This window comes from Canis lupus, chromosome 2 (genome assembly GCF_011100685.1).
Source record: "Canis lupus familiaris isolate Mischka breed German Shepherd chromosome 2, alternate assembly UU_Cfam_GSD_1.0, whole genome shotgun sequence".
NCBI classification, from domain to species: Eukaryota; Metazoa; Chordata; class Mammalia; order Carnivora; family Canidae; genus Canis; species Canis lupus.
The window spans coordinates 72,511,159-72,524,270 of record NC_049223.1 but is presented as its reverse complement, the minus strand read 5'-3'; the positions used below and the strand labels follow the sequence as shown (position 1 = coordinate 72,524,270).

Sequence of the window (13,112 nt, the reverse complement as noted above, 5' to 3'; positions counted from 1 at the left end):
CTGTGCTACTGTTTCTAGTTGCTATTCTGGAGCCTCATATAGATCTGCTCTAGTGAAGCAATCCAAAAATACAGTGGCTTAAACAAGATTGTTTCTTTTTCTTGCATGTAAGAGGTCAGAAGTAGGTGATTTCCAGGCTGGGGGTGAGGGGACAAGGGGCAACTCTGTCCACCTTCAGAATGCCTCTTGCATTTCTGGATCCAAGGTGACTGCTCCAGCTCTTGCTATCTTCCCACCAGCAAGAAGAGATAAGAATGAGAGAGGGCATGCCCAATCCTTTAAAAGGCAAAACCTCAAAGTGGCACACATCACTTTTATTCATATCATTTTGGTTAGAACTTAGGCATATGGCCTAGTTGCAAAGGAGCCTGGGAAATGTAGTTTTTAGCCAAGTAGCATGTACTAAGTTAAAACATGGCAGTTCTTATTAAAGAAAGGAGAAATATTTGAGAATAACTAGCAGTCCATGCCGTGGTCTGCCTCCAAGGTGAATATTCTCATTAATAAATATGAGAGTCTCTCAGCCAAGTGGTTTTATTTCTCATTCTAAATCAATAATGGGCATAAAGCTTTTATATATGGATTGGCTAGGATACTTTAGGCTGCAAGCAACACTCAACTAATAGTTGCCCAAAGAGTTTGGAATTTTTTATCTTAAGAAATCTTGGGGCACTTGGGTTGCTCAGTGATTGAGCATCTGCCTTCGGCTCAGGTCGTGATCCTGGGGTCCTGGGATCGAGTCCTGCAATGGGCTCCTCATAGGGAGTGTGCTTCTCCCTTTGCCTATGTCTCTACCTCTTTCTCTGTGTCTCTCATGAATAAATAAATCTTAAAAAAAAAAAAAGTTGGGACGCCTGGGTGGCTCGGCGGTTGGGCCTCTGCCTTCGGCCCAGGGTGTGATCCTGGAATCCTGGGATCGAGTTCCACATCAGACTCCCTGCATGGAGCCTGCTTCTCCCTCTGCCTGTGTCTCTGACTCTCTCTCTCTCTCTCTCTCTGTCTCTGTCTCTCATGAATAAATAAATAAAATTAAAAAAAAAAAAAGGCTTGAAGTCAGCCATTTTGAATGAATACTCCTTTCTTCTTTCTGCCCTCCCATCTTCCGTGTCAAGGTCCCTCTTCCATGGCTGAAAGATGGTGCAGCAGCTCTAAGCATCATATCCACAGATAACAAAAATAGTAGTAATAGCTCTCATGCACCGAGTGCTCACCATGTGTCTGAACTATATAGACATTTTAGGTGTACTTGCTCACTTGATCTTCACAACAACCCTATGAGGAAGGTGCCACCATGATTGTCATTTTGCAGATGAGGAACATTAAGGAGAAGATAGAGTAACTCATTTAGGACCACACAGCTAATTAGAGGCAGAGCCGTGCTTTTACCCTGACTCTGAGCCCCCACTTTTATCAACAGGGGCTGCTCTGTCACAGACAGCAGCCCAGGAAAGGAAAGCTGGGGCAGTGTTTGCCTTAAAAGGGCACCCTCTGCTTTAATCAGAGAGGGAAACCCTTCCCAGAAGCCCCCGAACCACTTCCCCTTCTGTCTCATTGGCCAGAACAGGGTCACCTACTTACCCGACCCAGTCACACGGCAGAGAGGAGTGGGGACACACATACAGTCCCCATCCCCTGGAGGTGGGCACACCGCCCTCACACCTGAACAAAAAGGGCTTCTTTTAGGGAGGAAGCAGGGGGCAGATGACTGCCCCCCGGGAAGAAGCGAGGCTTAGCTGGAGGCTCCCAGCTTGAAATAAAGTTGGCTCAGACGCCATCCCTCACCCTCCACTTCTGCAAAGTCTCAGGCTTCAATTGTGTGGCTCTGGCTTCCTGCTTCTGCTGAATTCTAGCAGCTGTTCCCTTTATTTCTGCCCTGGAATTGACTCAAACATAGGATGCAGCCCATTTCTTCTCTCAAGAAACTGTGAATACCAGGCTGCTCTGTGAGCAGAATTTCACTGACGATGTGTCAGTTTGAGGAAATGGTAGCGTTGCTCAGCCCAGACTGGAAGTGGCACTGGGACATTCCTGTTCTTAAAAAGCTGTGGCCACCGGGCATTCCTCCCTCACCCCTCACCCCTCAACCCAACCCGCACCCTTCCACTGCCAGCCCCTCGTCTTCCACCTGGCCTCCTTCATGGCTCTGGCCACCGTGGTGCTCCAGGGGCCTCCGATCAGTGTAGGGCAGTTGGGTCTCCCACCCCACCTTCTCCCCCCAACTGGCTACCAGGACTCTCTGCCCGACCAGACCAGTAAGAGGCTTCAGAACAAAGGGGCCCTTTATTTAATGAAGCAGGATTTACTCTCTTGAGAAGGAAGCTGTGGTTATAAATAACAATGGTCCCCTTCTGGACTCTTCCAGGTGCATCGGAAATTCCAATTTCAGAATAAGCTGACAGCCAAGAGAGTCCTCCCCATGTCAGGTCCTGCCTGAACACCCTTAAAGTTCACAGTGAAAGACACAGCCACTTTTCCAGAACCTGGGGAGGTAAGACCAAGATACATTAGAAAAACACTGTCCTTCTAGAGTCTTCTAAAACGTCCTTCAAACTGATGCCTCTGGATGTCTTCATGGGTTCCTCTCCCCTGCTAGCAAGTTCTCTGCCTCTGAGGTTCAAAAGCTTCAAAGATTCCTTTTGGGAGCTGTTGTCAGTGGTTTTGAGAGCTAAAGAGGGGGGGATCCCCTGCCATACTTTTGCATAAGTCCCAGCATCCCCACCGATGTTTCTAGAATCATCTCAGAGCTAGGATAGCTCAGAAGGGAAGCCCAGTGCCCACTCCGGCTCACAAGGAGGCAGAGTCTCACCCTAGCCCCCATGCACCCCCACCCAAACTCCCAGGGATGGACCCAGACTCAGGGACTCTCCTGCCCTGGGCCCTCTGTGCAGGTGTGGGGGTTGTGGGCGTGGCCACAGGCCTGACAGAGGGGAAGGGGGGTGGAGGGAGCTGCAGGGTGCTGATTGCCCCAGGAGGGGGATCAGCTACGAGGGAGGGAGGGGAGCGTAAGGAGGGAGAACTGAAGAGGAGCTGGCTGGGTCACGAGTGGAATGAAGGACCGGTGAGAACTTGTGAGTCCCAGGGTCAGGTGGCCGCAGGGCTTTTAAGAACAGAATGTCTCTTGGGCTACTTTCCACTGTGCGCCGTGTCTTTAGTAAAAGTCACACTATAGCCTGTAGTCACGATTGCTCTGGGAACAGGGGAAAATATTCTCATCCCTTGTCCCTCATTTGGGTCAATTCCACGGTAGAAATAAAGGCAACAGCTGCAAGAAATCAGCGGGAGCAGGACAGTGGCCATGAGAGCATCAGCCCTGAGGACCCACAGAAATCTCCATAGCCAGGGCCACAGGGTTTGCACGCACCTGCCTCAGTCTCCAGGGGCCAAGACCGCAGCCGGATTCGGGTTACACCCTGGGGCCCAGACACTGATCCCTCTCTGTGCCAGGATTCTCCAAGTGTGGTCCGGGGCCAGCAGCACCTGGATGCTGGGGAGAATGCAAACCCCTGACCGCCCCCTCAGGCCTACCTAATCAAGCCTGGGGGATGGGGCCCAGAAATCAGTTTTAACAAACCCTGTGGCTGATTCTGAGGCACCTGGAATCTGAGAAGCACCTGTCAAAGCTGACAGAAGCCCGATTGGTTCAGGTGTTCTATAACCAGGGGTTCCCATTCCTCTCTGCCAGTTAGTCTTTAATGGGCAGGTGTGGGACCCCGTTCTGCTTGATGAGACCGAAGGGGGTTCTGGAGAAACCCCTATCCCTCATAAAACAAGAAAGACATCTGAGGAGAAAGGCTTGCTCTGTCCTTTCACTTTTGGTTGCTGTCAGAGGCCATGTAGCAGAGGGCTTAAAAGTGGGGTCTCCACAGTCAGGCTGTCGGCGTGTGGAGTCCTTGGGTAGAGGGCAAAGAGAAGAAAGGAGAAAATTATAATAGTAAGAGTTGCTGCCATTTAGCAAGGGCTTTCTGTACGCCAGGTGCTGTTCTAAGCACATAGCACATTTCACTTCATAATGGATCAAGGACATAGACTCTGTTGTGCCCATTTTATAGATGAGGAAACAGAGGCACAGAGAGGCTTAAATCACTTGGATTCAAGATTCAGACTCAGGCCATCAGGTCCGGGCATTGGCCTTTTGCTAAGCGCAACAGGAAGCTGTTGAAAGATCATTAGTAGGGTGGCAGCTCTGATTTGCCTTAAAAAAAAAGTCACAAAAACACTTTGCTCATAAAATTCTCCAGGTGGCTGGGGAGGAGCCGGAGGCACTTGGGCGCAGGCTCCAGACTCTTTCCCTTGCCTCTGAGACATCACCCCCCACCGTGAGGAGAGCCAGAGGCTCAGGTGACTGGGACCAGGGTGACTCAGATGCTGCTGGGCTGGGAGGACCACAGATCCCAGTCACCCTCTGGGGAAGAAAACAAACAGCACCACATCGCCATGATACTCATTAAATAGAAGAATGGAAAGATGGTCTTCAGAGAGTGGAATTATAGGTGATTTTTTTTTCATCTGAATTTTTATACTTTTTACCAGTTGACAATGTATCGCTTCTTCTTTTTTTTTTTTCTTTTAAGATTTTTGTTTGTTTATTCATGAGAGACAGAGAGAGAGGCAGAGACACAGGCAGAGGGAGAAGCAGGCTCCATGCAGGGAACTCGATGTGGGACTCGATCCCGGGTCTCCAGGATCACACCCTGGGCTAAAGGCAGGTGCCAAACCGCTGAGCCACCCAGGTGGCCCTGACAATGTATCACTTCTTATTTAAAAGCCAATTTTAGGGGATCCCTGGGTGGCCCAGCGGTTTAGCGCCGCCTTCAGCCCAGGGTGTGATCCTGGAGACCCAGTCTCTCTGTCTCTCATGAATAAACAAATAAAATCTTTTTTTAAAAAAGCCAATTTTATTATGTATAAAAAAGACGGGATGAGGGGCCAGAACTCAGGCCTTCCCGGCTGGTTTGGCTTCCACTGGTACCAGTTTTAGCTGAAATAGTCATAATGATGGCTGGACCCTGGGAGGCTATTGAGAGCGTGCTGGCCCCTTTCTCAGGGCTTTATGTGACATGTATTAACTCATTTAATCCTCACTAGCTTGGCCAAGGTCACAAAGCAGAGGAGTGTCAGGCTGGAGTCCAGCCGCTCAACTCTGTATTATGCTGGTTTTCTAGAAATTGTTTCCAAGTGTCCTGTGGATGAAAGGCCTGGCCTTCCCTCCCTCCCTCCCTCCACAGTGAAAATGGCCTGCACTCTGTGACGGGCAGGATCACCCGGGTGGGGGTTGCAGAGCTGGGCGAGGCGATGGCCAGGAGTATCCCGCAGTTGGTCGAATCCTTGAGAGCCCACACGGAACTCACTCTTCTGGCAGGGGTCTGTCCACAGAACCAGCAGCCTCGACTCCAGGCTCCTGGAACTTTCATGGTACCTGTGGGTAGGGAGGGGTGGCTATTTGAGGCTGTAGACATCTGAGCATTATGATGAAAAATTTGTGGCTTCGAATCCCAGCTCTGCCACATACCAGGTGTGAGACCTTTGGCAAATACATCTGTGAGTCTCAGTTCTTTCTTCGGTAAAATTAACATCTTGGCGGTTGTCTGCCACAAAAGGCATAATATTAGTAAAGCTCTTAGCGTAGTGCCTGGGACATGGTGAACACTTATTCAGATGATGATGATTTTTCAACAAGCTTTTACTGGGCATCTCTTTGTGTGTCCAGCACTGTGCCCAAAGCAAATTTCTCTGGAGGTGTTGGAGCCCAGCAATTGGACTTAGCAATTGTCTAGCAGGGTGACAGCTCTGATTTGCCTTAAAAAAAAAAAAAAAAAAGTCACAGAAACACTTTGCTCATAAAATTCTCCAGGTGGCTGGGGAGGAGCCGGAGGCAGTTGGGCATAGGCTTCCCAGACTCTTTCCCTGGTCTCTGAGGGACAAATGCCCACAGACAAAATGCTTCAGCAGAAAGAAGAAGCCAGAGCTAGAAACCCCTAGCATGTCCTCAGAGCACAAGATGGGGTTTGAGTGGAACTTTAATCTTATGGGGCACCCCGGCTGACACCGGGCTTATAGGCATCAGGATGGCACATATACTTTCTTCCCGGGGGGCAGAGGTCTGACTTCTCAAGGTTTGGGAGGCAATGTACCCGGGTCTTGGGAGGGGGGTGTTGTAAATTGTGTCTGGTCTCGACTAAGTACATATGGTTCTCCTACATCCTTTTGCCTGCACAGAAATTGTTCAGAGTCCCTCAGGGAGTCAGCAGGCGAGGCTAATCTCTCAATCCGTGTGGTTTGGTGGTGGCTGCGTGACACACAAGGAAGAGCCGGGTCTCCCTCACAGGATTATTGGAAGAATTAAATTCATGGTTACACGTAAAATGCTTAGAATAGTGACAGGCATTGGGGAAGTAAACAATTGATGTTAGTTGAATTTATCTTTCTCTTCTACCACCTTCTCCTGCTTCGGCTCCTTTGGATGCCCTTTCTGTGCCTTAAATCACCACTTACCAACACTCAAATATCTACATTTTCTCTCCTCCCTTCTAGCACATCTAGCCTTATGACCAGTGGAATGTAAGTAGAAGTGGTACTGGCAACTTTCACGAATCACCCTTTAAGTGGAGGGATTGTGCCTTTCTCCTTCCTTCCCTCTTTCCTGCTAGACAAAACATAGGCATGAGGGCTGGAGCTAGAGCAGCCATTTTGGACCATGAGACAATAGCTGAATGTGGAAGATTTTGGAGCAAAAGTCTAGGTCCTGAATGATTGTGGCACCACCATACCAGCCTGGACTACATTTCCAGACATTCACAGGACAGAAGTAAACTTCTGTCTTGTTTAGACCCCTGTTATTTCTTTTTTTATTTTTTTTAAGATTATTAAAATTTTTTTAAAGTAAAATCTACACCCAACATGGGGCTCGAACTTGCAACCCCAAGGTCAAAAGTCACAGCAGCCAGGTTCCCCAAGACCTCTGTTATTTTGGATAGCCATCGCTCAAAACTGAAATGATTCCAAACTCATACAGGAATAGAACTTGGATTTGGAGCCAAGCTTGCCTGAGGCACTCCACTGGAATAGACGGAAAACTACCTGAATCAGGGTCATAGGGTGAGGAGCTTGGTTAGAAGAGTATTTCAGAGTCCCACTTTAGCTCTGCTGATTTAGACTCTCTTGGGATACCTGGGTGGCTCAGGGGTTGAGTGTTTGCCTTTGGCTCAGGGCGTGATCCTGGAGTCCTGGGATTGGGTTCCCTGCAGGGAGCCTGCTTGTGTCTCTGCCTCTCTCTTTGCATCTCTCATAAATAAATAAAATCTTAAAAAAAAAAAAAAGACTCTCTCGAGTTGGGGCCTGGGCAATTCTATTTTAAGCAAGCCTCTCACCCAGAGGGTTCCGGTGTACCCTCACGTGGGAACACAGCCTGTCATTCTCCCTCTTCTCCCAAGCCTTAAGAAAATCAGGGGGCCGTTCTGATCCTTTGGGTGGAACTACAGGCAGGTGGAAGCCAGGGACCCAACACAATGGGCTTCTAGAAGGGGAGGAGGAGGTGGGAGGGGAGGAGTCAAGGGTCCAGCCTTGGGCCTTCAGGTAATCCGCATCCATCCCCCAGAAGCAGATGCTGTGTAGGCCTCTCCAGGGAGGCAGCTGTGTCCCCTCAGGTCTTGGATGGTGTGGGGGCCCTGTCGCCTCCCCGGCCCTGCTCTTACCCGGGGCGGTTGCTCCCAAGCCAGAGAGATCTCTGAAGCCCCGAGTGTCTATGGCATGCTGAGCTGCTCTCATGGAGCTGGGGACAAGCCCCGGGAGGCAAATCTCAGCTCAGGAGCTGGGGTTTCAGCGTAAAGCTGTGCCCTCTTCTGCAAGCCACACTTCTCCTTTTGAGAAACAGCTCAGGCCTTTCATAAGCTGTCGGGCCCTGGGGGAGACTGAAAGCCTGACACAGGCACCTGGGGACCGTGTGATGAGAGGCGAGCGCTGAGCGCTGCCGACCTTGCCACAAAGTCAGGTGCGCCCAGCAGCATCTGTCGTCAAGGGGAGGAGGCACGTGGGGAGCTGGGCCGGAGTGTCCGGGAGGGGGGCGAGCCGCTGAGCAGGTGCCTGGGTCCCCACAGTCCCTTCTTGGGCTCGCGGCCACCCTCCCTTCCCTCGCCCCGCAGCCGCAGGCCCCGCGACCACTTGCCCAAGGATTGCCCGCTGAGCCCTGGCCACGCCAAGCGCCCCGGGGCCACCTGCAGCAAGGAGGTGAGCGGTGCCCAGCGCCAGCAGGCAGGGCCCTGTCGGGGGCTGGAGGCGCCCCGGGGCAGAGGGACCCTGGGCCGCAGCCACGTCCTCCCCCTTTCCAAAGGCCAGTGTGAGAATGACCTTGGAGGTGATGGAGTGGGGGGAATGAAGGGCTGGGGGGCCCGGGGGCGCCTGTGCCCGCCTCACCCTCTCCCCGCGGGAGGTAGAGTTCGGGCACAGCCCCTCCTTCGGGGACAGGGAGCCATCAGTCCCGGCTTGCTCGTTGCCAGGCAACCCAGGATGAGCCTTCGAGGTCATTTCTCAGACAATTCTGAGCTCTCTCCACAGCCTGTTAACAGATGGTTCTGCAAGCAACCAGCCCCAGCCAGGAATCGATCGCTGTGGCACTGCTGCCCGTTTCCGGCGGCGCCAGTGACAGGAAGCCCTTCCAGAACTCCCAGTACTGCATGTGTTGTCCGGGGGGTGGAAGGGGAAGCGGCCTGAGGTCAGGATCCAGGTCAGCTCCGGTGGCGGCAGGTGGTGTTGCCCGGGGGGGACAGGACCCCGGAAGGAGAGACGTTGGAGGATCGGTGCCAACAAGGCACGATGTGGTTAGACTGTCAGAACGGGCCCAGATGGCGGGAGTGCTTGTCCCAAGTGACTCCTCCACAGAACTCCCCTTGAAAGGAAGCTCTTAATCCCATCTTCCCGTCTCTGTTTTTAGGACTTGGACAGAATTCAAATCTCTCAACCTCAGCTGGGCCCAAGCTTTGATACTTCTAATTGCAAGAGACTCACATTTTAGGACTAGAGATACAGACCCTTTCCTGCCCCATTATTCTGATCATCCGAGATAAAGCTAAGCAACATTCTGACTATTATCCCCTGGGGACAGAACTGGGCTGAGCTGGGTCGTGACTCCTACTCATTTGAGGCAGTTTCAGAGGTGACATCCCAGCATGACTTTCTTGCCTTATTTGAGGCACGAAGAGCTTCAACTTTCTAATAGAAATGTTAAACAGCAAGCCAGCATTTTTTTTTTTCCAGGACAAGGACAAATTCCCGTAAGAATTTTGCAAACATCACATGTTCTCTTTCCCCTTGATGCAATATGTATAATTTATCTTCTGCTATAACTTGCTTAAAGTCACAGTTTGTTAATTCCATCTGCTTCCCAAGAGGGGGACAAACTAAAGCAACGTCCTGAGTTCTGAGTCTCCCACAAGCCACAGTTGGTCAAGAACCCAGGCAATGGAGGGACAGCAATTTGTCCACTTGGCAACAGATCCTTATTTTGGGATCAGGTTTGCTATCCTACCTTCTCTCTGCTCTCTCTGTACTTCCATTCGTAAACTTACCGAATGCCCCTGGTAGGCATAATCTAACACCACTTGTCTCCCACTAAGAAGTTCATGTTTCTGTGAACACCGAAGACATGCACCAATAGGCCAGTGCCCAAGGGAGTCAGTGGGCTTTCCTTGAGCCCATCGCCCGGGACTAGGTGGCCCTGAAGCATGGTGGAAGGCCCTATGGTGTGCTACGTTATGATATGAGCTGAGAGACGGCACCTCATGGGGCCCGCCGGTCTGCAGGTTGTGGAGTGTGTGCTGAGCTAGTCACAACGCATGCTAGCTCTCCTGGGAGTCAAATACGTGGGGCTGGGACCCAGATGGGGGACATTGGAGTAGTTCATACTTAGTGCACAGGTGGAGAACTGGGTCTATCAAGAGATGCAAAGTAGGGGCACCTGGGTGGTTCAGTCAGTTAAGCGACAGGCTCTTGGTTACGGCTCAGGTCATGATCTCAGGGTCCTGGGATCAGTGGTGGGTAGTGCCTCGGGCTCTGAGCTCAGCGGGAGTCTGCTTGGGGATTTCTCTCTCCCTCTCCCTCTCCTCTCCCTGCTCGTGCACACACTCTCCAATAAATAAATCTTTAAAAAGAGAGAAAGAGAGAGATGCAAAAGTGATTCCTCTGAAGTGGAAGCTGAGACCATCACCGGCCATTGAGAAAAGGATCATAAAGTGGGTTTTGGTGTTGGCTAGGGGGTTGACCTTGACTATGAAAAGGGGATGAGCCCACTATTAAACAGAGGTAGGGAGGGATCTGGAGAGAACCTAAGGTGGAGTGGGACCATCTGGGGTCCTACCTTCCTTCAGACCCAGTGGTGAAGTAAGTGGAGGATTTTCATCCTACTTGAGTGAGTCATGAATGGATCTTCTGGCTGCTGTGCTATGGGCAAAAGGAACATGAATTAGGTAGAGCCAGGATGGAACACTGCCCTCAGAGGACCAACAGGACTCAGAAGCCTGTTGGTGGGTCCTGTGGAGGGTGGTAAGGGCTGGATTGGGACCATCAGAGGTAGCCTTGCCAGACCGGCCCAGCCCCTCCTAGCGTAACCTGTGACCTGAAGTCCTTCCAGCCTCTACTTCCTCTCTCTTCAGTCCCTGGTGCCAGCTCTCTTCCTGGAGGGAAGGACAGGGACCCCTGGCTCTAGAGAATAGTTTCGTCTGGGTTTCTCCCTCCGCACAACATTTTTTGGAAGTGGTTCATAGTGGTATATCCAACTTTGGGTCTGGTGTGATTTGTATATAAACTTAAGTTGCTAAGCCTGTCATAATTGTTACAAAGCAATAGATTACTAGCTATGGAACTTTCAGATATTGTTTTTTGGATTCAGTTTTGGAAAGTTTTCTGGAAATTCCTAGAAGTTAGTTCATATTGCCTAAATTTTCAAATATATTGGCTTAAAGTTGGTCATAATATCTTTTTTCTGTTTAAAAATTTGATTGTAAAACTCATGTACAGAAAGGTGCACAAAATCGAAATGCATGGTATAACATATAGTTATAAAGCAAACATCCATGTAATCACCACCCAAGTCAAGAAATTGAATATTGCCAGCACCACTAGCATCCACATGCACTTCTTTTTAATCACACCCCCCTACATTCCCCTTAGGGGTAATCATTCTTGCATTTTTATGGTAATCTCCGTCTAGGGTTATAATTTTATTGTTCTTTATAGTTTATCCATCCATATGTGATGCTGTTTGGATTTTTTTCTTTTTTTGATCTTTGTATAGATGGAATAATTCCCTGCATTTCTTTTGTGTTTTGCTTCTTTTGTTCAGCATTGGATTTATAACATTAATCTATGTTGTTGTGAGATTGTGGTTTATTTTCATTGCTATTTAGTATTCCATGGTGGGATCATAAGAAAATTTATTTATCCACTTTACTATTGATAGGCATTCTGATTGTTTTCAGTTTTGGGGCTACATAAATAATTTTTCTCTGAACATTTTTGTGCTTGTGTCCTGGGACATAGCACATGCACTTCTTAGGGCATTTTTCCAGTAGCAGTGTTGCTGGGTCACAGGGTATGAATATTTATACCACTGTACTGGAAAATGCCGAACTTTCCCCAAAGTAGTGAGGCTAATACTCACCAACTGTCTGAGAGTTCCTTTTGTACCACATCCTTGTCACTCTTGGTCTTGCCAGGCTTTTGAATTTTACCCAACAGACTTGTATATAATGATATTTCATTACAGTTTTTGCACTTCCATGATTTTTGTATGGATTTAAGGACTTTTCCACATATTTATTGGCCATTTGGATTTTCCTTTTTTTGTGTGAAGTGTGTATTGAATTTCTTTGCCCATTTTTCTATTGAGTGTTTTTCTGGTTGATTTCTGGAGTTCTCTATATATTCCAGATAGGACTCCATTAGCTGTTATATATGTTCAAGTATTACTCCACTGCATGGCTTGTCTTTTTATTCTCTCTTTTTAAAAATATTTTATTTGGGGATCCCTGGGTGGCTCAGTGGTTTAGCGCCTGCCTTCAGCCCAGGGCATGATCCTGGGGTCCCGGGGATCGAGTCCCGCATCAGGCTTCCTGCATGGAGCCTGCTTCTCCCTCTGCCTGTGTCTCTGTCTCTCTCTCTCTCTCTGTGTGTGTGTCTATCATAATAAATAAATAAATAAATAAATAAATAAATAAATAAATAAATAAAATCTTTAAAAAAATAAAAAGATTTTATTTATTTATTCAATGAGAGATACAGAGAGAGGCAGAGACATCGGCAGAGGGAGAAGCAGGCTCCTGTGAGGAGATTGATATGGGACTCATCCCAGGACCCCAGGATCACAACCTGACCAAAGGCATATGCTCAACTACTGAGCCACCCAGGTGCTCCCTCCTGGCTTTTTATTCTCTTTATAGAGTTTCTCAATTTTTATATAATTAAAGGTATCTCTCTCTTCCTTTATGGTCACTCGCAGTAGCTTGTTCCCTTGTGTGGTTAACCGTTCACATTTAAAAAAAAGGATTTTATTTATTTATTTGGGGGGGGGGAGACAGAGAGTGAGCAGGAGATGGGAGGGGGATAGGGAGAGGGAGAAGCAGATTCCCTGCTGAGCAGGAAGCCTGATGGGGCAGTGGTGAGGTGGGGGGTGTTCAATCCCAGGACCCCGAGATCATGACCTGAGCCGAAGTCAGATGCTTAACTGACAGCCACCCAGGCACCCCCACAGTTCACATTTTTAAAAACATAATTTGAGCCAAAAATAAAAAAATAAAAAATAAAATAAAAAATAACATAATTTGTTAAAATTCTTGAGGCTTTGGATGATGGCGCATTCCTTCAGAGGGCATTTGTATCTGCTTCTAGCAGGTGCCAGGGGCATTGGAAGCCCAGGATCACTTTAAACTAAATTTACAGTCAGAATATTTGTAGACCACAGTAGGTGATGTGAATTTGGCATGCAGTTCTGCATGGACAGCTTTAGGATGCAACTTCTCTGGATGGGCTTTTTCTCTCTTGCTCTTTGTGACATGGTGGCAATTTCCTTGCAGTCCCCTGGGGGTATAGGAGTAGTTTCTTCTGGTTCTCTCTGGCACGGAGAT

General features: G+C 48.9%; 1 protein-coding gene across 3 annotated transcripts; it reads right to left on the bottom strand.

The window, feature by feature from the left end:
* Positions 1–2,273: 2,273 nt before the first annotated feature.
* Positions 2,274–8,701, bottom strand: LOC111093311. 3 transcript variants are annotated; one of them, XR_005355927.1, is made up of 5 exons: positions 8,410–8,701; positions 5,510–5,796; positions 5,349–5,416; positions 3,362–3,889; positions 2,274–2,480 (listed from the first exon to the last, which is right to left on the bottom strand). XR_005355927.1 is itself a non-coding variant. In XM_038531422.1 (5 exons), exons 1-5 carry the CDS (start codon positions 8,518–8,520, stop codon positions 2,383–2,385), a joined length of 687 nt encoding a protein of 228 aa, XP_038387350.1. In that variant the 5' UTR covers positions 8,521–8,612; the 3' UTR covers positions 2,274–2,382. The 3 variants fall into 3 exon arrangements, 1 of the variants encoding a protein (XP_038387350.1); XR_005355926.1 differs by having other exon boundaries at positions 3,362–3,484; positions 5,510–5,585; positions 8,410–8,622; XM_038531422.1 differs by having other exon boundaries at positions 3,362–3,484; positions 8,410–8,612.
* Between the last annotated feature and the right edge of the window lie 4,411 nt (positions 8,702–13,112).

Coding starts and splice junctions, on each gene's coding strand:
- LOC111093311 (XM_038531422.1), bottom strand. CDS start 8,520: ATGACCTCGAAGGCTCATCCTGGGTTGCCTGGCAACGAGCAAGCCGGG. Junction 3,485..5,348: donor GACAGACCCCTGCCAGAAGA/GTGAGTTCCGTG, acceptor CATTCTCCCCAG/CATCCAGGTGCTGCTGGCCC. Junction 2,481..3,361: donor GCCCCTGGAGACTGAGGCAG/GTGCGTGCAAAC, acceptor TTACCTCCCCAG/GTTCTGGAAAAGTGGCTGTG.